General features: G+C 37.4%; 1 protein-coding gene across 1 annotated transcript; it reads right to left on the bottom strand.

Moving 5' to 3' along the window:
- Positions 1-1,657: 1,657 nt before the first annotated feature.
- On the bottom strand, positions 1,658-5,587 carry LOC131160066 (probable serine/threonine-protein kinase PBL25). The gene is made up of 5 exons (XM_058115381.1): positions 5,509-5,587; positions 4,878-5,050; positions 4,264-4,453; positions 2,737-3,128; positions 1,658-2,542 (listed from the first exon to the last, which is right to left on the bottom strand). Exons 1-5 carry the CDS (start codon positions 5,585-5,587, stop codon positions 1,658-1,660), a joined length of 1,719 nt encoding a protein of 572 aa, XP_057971364.1.
- Positions 5,588-9,116: the final 3,529 nt, after the last annotated feature.

Here is a 9,116-nt window from a genome sequence, read left to right as displayed (position 1 = left end):
ATTTTCCACCATCTTTAGTAAAGCGTCTCCGCATTCAGACTTGTAACAATAATCATTACAGTCTAAAATACCCAATGAAATAGCATTCTTCCTTAGATCTGTTTCATACTTTACACCACATATGGTTCTTACAACACCATTATACATTTTTATTTTGACATTTCCAATAACAAATATTTTGCATGAAATATCATTTTCCATCAAAATGCAATCAGTATAAACTGACCTGTAGATGTTAAACCATTTTTTAGGATAAAAGCATCCAGTATCTAAGATCCAAGAATTACCCGTGAGGTACTCCGAGCCTGTTGAAACATGTAGCATATCTCTATCACTACACTCTGAGTCTTCCTTCACTACAATTGCAAATTTTGACAAACCTTAGACATATATCGGCATTCTCGTTTTCACCAAACTAATGCTAGAGAATTCTCATCCACGACGTGATACAACACGTCCTTAGCCAAACAAAGACAAACAATTGCTCCCAATTCATTCCAAGTCGTTACATCCATGCTATCCGGTTGAAATTATGTATAAACCTTTCACCAAACCTTGTTGCACTAAGCGATCCTTCAATTCAAAGACCATACAACACACTCTGATACCAATTGTTGTGAAATAAGGGTCTCTTCCAATAATACGCAGCGGAATGACGATATTGTTATAAAGGATTACACATATACTTGCAACAATCTCAATGGTGAAATACAAAATATATCCATAACCATAACAATATAAAGAGAGTAAAGATAAGAGCAATGACACCATGAATTATGTGGTTTGGCAAAGCCTACATCCACGAGAGCAATCGATAAGAGATTTCACTATGAAAATCAAAGATACACACTCAATGATCTTCTCTCCTTCTCTCACCCTTCTCTTACTCTCTTACAATACCCTCAAATAGGAATAAATAGACATTCATTCGGAGGTTTCCCTCCAATTACCCAACCACCTCAACGTTCAAATTCAAAATTTAAATTTCTTCTCGCAGCTTAGGCACACTCGTCGATGAGAACAATGGATTCGTTGATGAGGCAAAGAAGCCCGCTCGTCGACGAGTCTATCCTTTCATCGGCAAGTCTTTAACTCTGAGATTTTCAGGCTCTCGGTATCTACTCGTCGACAAGTACCTTTATTTGTGATCCTACTAAGTATGAGAATCACACAAATATAACACCCTATAAAAGGGTCATCTCTCCCTCTCATTTTAACATACACACAAAAAAGTTTGAAGTGTGCAAACGAATAAAAAGGATGAGAGAAGAGGAGAGATAGAAAGAAAAAGAAATAGTTTATACAAGACTAGTTCTAAATCGTCTTATAATTCTTCCCAAGATAGTGAAATTTTTTATCACATCCGCTTGTACGGTAGACATAGTCGAATCTTGTAAAATTTCTATCTCATCTCTATTTATTTTTCTACATCTTTTGCAACATCATTAATATTTTTTAATTACTGCATTTTATTTTTGGTCGCACTTTTCAAGATTCAAGAAATTAACAACTCACATTGATTTTCTTGAAAAGTGTAATTAAGAATGGGGAAAAATGCTCAACGTCACGCGCCCGTGCCATTAAGATACAACAGAAGAAAAAAATGAAAAAATAAAAAAATAAAATAAAAAAAAGGTAGCTAGGGATAGGTTTCTAATTAATTAGAATGTGCATTTTTGCTCTTCTGCTGATGGCCATTCCTGCTGCTGCCTTCTTCCTCAGAATCTGAATTATCACTACTGTTCTCATAATCTGATTTGTCCTCCCTCTTCTTATTATTATCATGAACCGAACTATCTCTCTCATCCCCGCCACTACTGCTTGTACTACTCATTCCCCAATCTTCAGCTGCACTCCCTCCCTTCGGATCTTCTTCATAATCCGAACCATGAGTACTACCATTCTCGTAATTCGATCTCGAATTGTTCCGACTACTCCCAGCAGCAGTCCTATTCTGATTGTTGCCACAACCCAAACTGTATGTTCTCTTCCCACTCTCACTACTTGCACTACTACTACTATTGCTGTGAGAAACGGAATCGAACTCGTTTCCGGAATCCGAACTAGTCCCGTCTCGATTATTCGAACCGCTGTCTCGTCCGTGTCGGGGAATCCCAAAACTCCCAAGGGCACTGACAGTGTCTTGATCGTCACTATCTGTGGTGTCCTCATCTTCATGGTGGCAGCTGGTTGCAATATTTGTAGTAGTAGTAGCAGTGTCTCCCAAACCCTTATGAGAATTATTGGTACTGATGCCTTTGCCTTCACCTTGATGATTTGAGTTGGGTTTCTCCTGAAGAGATGGCGTGGGGGGAGGTTTACTGGGTGACGGTGCGGCGGTGCCGACATCGTTTGAAACTATCGAAAGGAAACTAAGAGCAGTGACGACATCGCTTATCAAGGGACGAGCCATTGCTTCGTCTTGGAGGCACATTGCGGCAATTGCGACCGCTTGGTTCAAACCCCTCTCAGGGAAGTTCTTGCTTAGAAGAGGATCTGCCATTTCAGGAAACCTCCTGGGGTCTTTGAATATGGGCTGTGCCTGTTAAAATGCATGCACAAGCTAGCAACATCATTTCCATCTTCATCCAAACTATAAAGAAGGTCATTCTATGTCATGCCAGCTCGTAACAATACGAATTCACAGCATTTTAGGTGGATACTACCTGGAACACAAGTCGAGAAATCAAACTAATCACACACACAAATATGTAAGGTAGCTAGCTACATACGTACCCATGCGACAAGATTTTGCTCATCGATCGGTCGAGTAGTGTCGATGGCTCTTCTACCAGTTATGAGCTCGAGCAAGACAACGCCAAAACTGTAGACATCAGACTGGACTGTGAGGTGACCGGTTCTGGCGTACTCGGGAGCGCAGTAGCCATAGGTCCCCATCACCCTGGACGACACATGCATCTTGTCGCCCATCGGTCCGAGCTTGGCCAGTCCGAAATCGGACAGCTTCGCATTGAAGGATTCATCCAGCAATATGTTTGAGGATTTGAGGTCTCTATATATCACCGGAGGGTTGGCCTTCACGTGCAAATACTCCAGGCCCAGAGCAGCCCCTGAGGCTATTTTCATTCTGGTGTACCAGTCTAGTGACTTTTTTTCTGGCTCAAGGTCTGCAATGTCCAAGAAAACAATTAAAATGAAATGAACAAGACTTGACGATGATGAGGACAATGACGACAAACCAATAAGTCTGAAGTGTAATTGGTGAAGTAAGTTATATGAATTATTTTTGAACAATTTATTCAGTCATGGACAAAATATACGAGACAGAATTCTTTAATATGAGTTATATGTCTAGTTGATAAATTCAAAGTCTAACTTTTCGATTTAGATGATAAGAAAGCAATGATAGCAGGCATATATATACTCCAAATAATATAGAAAGTGATTAATATCCCGAGATACCCACCTCCTTCGGTATATCATCGGTCATAAAATGTTATTTTAACACTAAAATTCACATGAGTTAGGGGACGTTTGGTGAAATTCAGCATTAAGTATTAAAAACTGAATTCAAATATGATTTTTTCAATCAATTCTTCATTAAACTTGAACCAACTATTGAATCCAAAATCTGAATTATATTAACTGTTTTTGGCATCTAACATCTAATATGTGTTATTTTTCAATTTTAATCTTATTAATGCTTAAGAATATAAATATTTGATAAAATTAATGAGTAATTATATAAGTTAAAATTTTTTATTTAACAGAAATACCATTTTATTGTCATATATTTAATTAATAATTATAAATAAAAATTATTATTTTAATTTAACTACTTGGGTATTGAGTTTTATGTCATTTTCATTTTTTATAAGGGATAAAATTGGAAAAGAGACATCTAAATCTAAATGCGACATGAATTTTAGATGAATTTTAAGAAAATTCAAAACTACAACAAAATGCTCTGATGTCTAATCGGTTTAGACACAATCTCTATTCAGAGGTCATTTAAATCAAACAAATGCACTCTTAAAAATACGTTTTGTTAGAAATACATTTTGACATAACTAAAATGCTACGAGACACTATGATATTACAGAAGGAAGATGTGTCCGGAAATGACTAGTTGAAACAAGTAAACCCTACACTTCTTCAACTAGTAATCTCTTAACATGTCGCGAGTATTTAACATTCCTCTTTGACAAATTTCTCTAATGGTATTAGGCATAATTATTAATTATTCTCGTATGTTGTGAAATATTGGAGAAAGAGTGAACAGAGAAAAGTTAATTATATTACCAAGAAGGTGATCTTCGAGAGATCCACAGGGAAGGTACTCATATACCAAAAGCCTCTGATCCCCATCAGCGCAGTACCCAATGAGATTCACCAAATTCGGATGGTGGAGGCTGCTCAACATCAACACCTCCACCAGGAACTCCTTGTTCCCTTGCAACCCATTTCTGTCTAGCTGCTTCACTGCCACAGTCTGCTCATTTTACAAACCCCAAATTAAATATATAAAAAAAAAAAAAACACACACACACACATACACATACATACATATATATATATATATATATATATATATATAAGTGAAAAATGCTAATAAATTATTAGGGTTCGAGTTTTGAAAGTTACGTATTTCCATTTGAGATAATACTTTGATATTTAAGTAAAGAATGATAGAGGGACGGACACATTGTATATTTCGGTGGAGTAGTCGAGTATCCAAAAAATTTCAAATACTATTATTTTAAAAATAATAATAATAAAAAATAATACGGGTCTACGATGTTACGGGTTTATTTGACAAGAGCTAAATGAACGCATACTTCGTCTAGATAAACTAGCTAGCACCTATAACATTTCGGGCCTTTTTTGTTAGGATCACTTGTAGCTAGGGTACCTACTTGGCAATTGCTCTGAAGCTCCCCTTTGTAGACTCTTCCGAAACCACCTTCGCCTAAAAGACATTCTTGCCTGAAATTCTTGGTGGCAGCCGCCAACTCGCGAAACGTGAAGGTTTGTGCATCTATGTTTCCATTTTCTCCATTGCCTTCACCCTTCCTGTGTCTGTTGGAGCCTGCATGCCAACAAGATTTGTAAATACATAATTGTTAATGACGAGTTAGGTACAAAGGAATGAAAAGGAATAAACACAAATAAAATGGATCGAAATTATCTCGAGTTCATAAAATTTTATATCTCATTTTTTTACTTCATTTCAAATTTTATTCTGCAAATCAAATATGATAAAAGGTCACTTTCATTACCCTCTATGCACAAAGAATTAAGCTTTCCATAGCTTTAGCTTGAGGAGTTTTTCATGCATCAGTCCATTAATCTCACACACCAGCTAATGCCATTTTCTTTTGGATTGGTTTGCATTATTACAATATTCAATTAAGGAATGTGAAATTCATTTTTCAGATTCACGACAAACAAATATGAGATGAATGCATGCAATGTTATATATGTAATCACATATATGTTCTCGAAATTAATTAAATCTTGAAAATCCCAAGAAATTAATTAACATACCAGAAGCATGGGGCGCCCCGTCCTTCTTATCTTTTTTCTTACCAGGAGAAGGTGAGAACAAACAAGGGAAGCAACTCATCTTAATTTATGAATGTTCTGAATTACGTACGTACGTCCAAATTACACAATTCGTAATTTAATTTGCATGCATGCATGCAACACCTACGTACGTAATTGCAGGAGATAGACGTACTACACGTAGAGACACCGATCTCGGTCTGATCGTTCAAGTTTCAAGCGCCAGGAGTAGGAATGCTACAGCCTATCTACTGCTGCGATGGAGAGACGAGGGGGCAGTCATCAAAGGGCGGAGCTAGGCGGTAGCGGCGAGCGGCTGGTCCTCCAGCAGGAGAATTGAAGGGCCCAGCTGCCCTCCAAGCTCCGAGGTAGGGGAGATGCAAGATGGAGTCTGGACGAGGAGTAATAAGAAGAATCATTAATTAAGAAATTAATTAAGGACCAAAGCCTCGTCATTTGGGAACAAAACGTTAAAATTTACCTCGGAATTCACGGAGAAACTTGAGGAGATGTTTGTGGACGTGTTAAATTAACAATGTGCTTGATTCAAAGGGAACAGGGGGAAAATGGGTTTTGGGTGGTGAAAATTAATTCTCGAGTTTTCCGGGTCATGTGGGATTTTCCTTAGCCGTTCAATTTTTGGTGAGTGCAGGGTTGAACAGGGGAGTCCGAATTCTTTTCACTCTTACCTCAAGTAAATGAGCTGCATTTCAGCTGTCTCGGGCCTAAATGACTTGAATGAGAAAGACTTAGAGAGTGGTTTCTTCAAGTAACATCTTGGATTAATTTGTCAATTAGAATATGTAAGGAAAGCACTAGAATGCATACATGTGAATAAATTATTATTAGGTTGAATAGTTTGATCAGATCACATTTTAGACTATAAGCAATTATATTACAAAATTTTGAATGGTTTTTAATTGAAAATTGTCAATTTTAGTCTAATTTTTGTAAAATCACTTAAAATCATTTAAATTCGAGAATACAATATTGATCGTCTAAATTATGACATTGTTGGGTGACCAAACTTAATATTATGCAAGTGAGAGGTATGCTTGGTGAGGGTCCTAATGATATGGGGCGTCCCGCATCATTTTAGCATATCCAAATATAAATCAAACATTATATATGCTTGCTAACTTATTGATGGGTGGAGGGGGCTCACTCAATCACTGGTTGTGATTGAACTCGGTGAGGAAACAATTAATTTGCATACAACCACTCAATTGATTTCAATGATAATCTGAAAAATATACAGAACATTCAAAATACAAATTATTTCTAACTTGTCATTGGTTACTCGCCCTCTCTACACCACATAATATTACACATACACACAGCTTCATATATATATATATATATATATATATATATATAGCAAAGGATCTAATGGTAGGTGGGATTAAATTCAAACAAGTAGGCTAGTTGGTAAAGGTGGCTAGAGTTGGTGAGGTCGGCTACCTACTCTCTACTGCAATTTCAACAACAGTGAGATTGGGTTAGTGGAGCTACCACCGTCAAGTTTAATTATCAACATCCCCCCTTAAACTTGACTCTCCTGACTTTGTTATTCCAAGTATTGTCTTCAGTCTTGCAACAATATCATGTCAGAGTGGCTTCATAAAAATATCAGCAATCTGATCATACATTCTGCAAGATATCAACTCCACTTCTTTTTTCTTGACATGTTCCTTGATAAAATGATACCGAGTATCAATATGTTTGCTTCTTTTATAGAAAACTGGATTCTTCGCAAGTGCAATCGCTGATCGGTTGTCGATTTAGACTTCTGTTGGGTTATCTTGAAGAAATCCTAGATACTTTAGTACATTTCTTATTCATATAATATGACAAACAATTAAGCTGACAGCAACATACTCAACTTCACATGATGATAGCGTTACGATGGGTTGCTTCTTTAATGACCATGTAAACGTTGTATCTCCCGTGAAGAATATGAATCCAGTCATGCTTTTTCTTTCATTAAGGTCCCTTCCCCAATCGCTATCTGAATAGACAATAAGTTTGCAATCACCTATTAATGAATAGAACATACCATCAGTAATGGTACCCCCTGACATAGCAGAGTATCATCTTCGTTGCATTCAGATGGGACTGGTAAGGAGTCTTCATGTACCTGCTGACAAGTCCAACTCCATAGAGGATGTTTGGTCAGGTGCACGTCAAATACCTCAAGCTTCCAACCAGACTCTTGAAATATGTGGGGTCAACATCTCCTTACTCATTCTTTATCAATTCTAATCTTGTTTTAACCAGAGTTGTCACAGGGGTTGCAAATGTCCATCCCAAACTTCTTCAGTATTTATTTTGCATAGTGGCTCTAAGAGATGAAGATTCCCTTCTCACTTTACATGACTTCTACGCCAAGGAAACGAGTTATCTAGCCAATATCCATCATTTTGAATTCTTTGACCATGCTCCTCTTTGAAAATGGCAAACATCTCTAGATTGTTGCCGGTGAAGATCAGATCATCAACATATAGACAGGCAATCAGCATGCTTCCATTTGTCCCCATCTTTATGTATAGCGTATACTCGTAGGGACATTTCTTAAATCCATTATATTCTTCTAGAAATAGTCATCAATCCTCATGTTCCACGCAGGAAGTGCCTGCTTCAAGTCATAAAATGTTTTCTTCAGCTTGTACACTCTATTTTCTTTGCCCTTCTTCACATATCTAGGTGGCTGATCAATATATATCTCTTCTTCCAAAAAACCATTTAGAAATGGTAAATCTTCCATCCATTTTGTGCAAAGAGTGAAATTAGAAATCTGATAGTTTCAAGTCTGGCAACCGGGGCAAAAATTTCTCCATAATCAATCCCTTCTTTCTGCATGTAACCCTTGGCGACAAGTCTTGTTTTGTATCTCTCGACTTCTCCTTGAGCGTTCTTCTTGGTCTTAATAGACCCATTTCACACTAATAGTCTTGTGGCCCTTCGGGAGATTTGTCAGCTCCCAAGTCTTGTTCTTCTCGATTGATTGAATCTCCTCATCCATCGCTTTTCTCCATTTGTCTTCTTCGTTAGCCTCCTCAAAGCTAACCAGGTGACTAGTCAATAATATACAATATAGAGTAACATACTCTTTCATAGGTTCTATATTTTCATACAGATTAGCTAGGGTACTGGCTCCTTTAGGCCTGATGTCTAAAATTTCACGCTCAATTGGTGATGGAGTTTCATTCCTTTGTGGTGAATGGAAACTGTGTGGAGGTATCTACAGTTCAGGAACTTGTGACTTGATAGTCACTTCTCTTGTCTGTGTGGGTTCTTCTCTTTCAAGCGTCAATTCTGCATCTTTGGAAGATTCTACCTAGTCCCACTTTTAGGATTATTCATTTTCTTCAAAAAATGACATCCCGATTGAAAATGACTTTCTGGTTGATGGGATTGTAGAGTTGATATCTCATGGTCTTGTCGTCGTATCCAACAAGGATACACTTCTCTCATTTGTCTTATAACTTTGTCCTTCTTTCCTCTGGGATCTTGCATAGGCTATGGATCCAAACACTCTAAGATGACTCACACTAGGCTTGTGAGTACTCCAAGCTTCATGTGGTGTCTTT

Source organism: Malania oleifera, chromosome 7 (assembly GCF_029873635.1).
Source record: "Malania oleifera isolate guangnan ecotype guangnan chromosome 7, ASM2987363v1, whole genome shotgun sequence".
Taxonomy (NCBI): Eukaryota; Viridiplantae; Streptophyta; class Magnoliopsida; order Santalales; family Ximeniaceae; genus Malania; species Malania oleifera.
The sequence above is the reverse complement of the archived record's forward strand: the minus strand, read 5'-3'. Positions and strand labels throughout refer to the sequence as shown.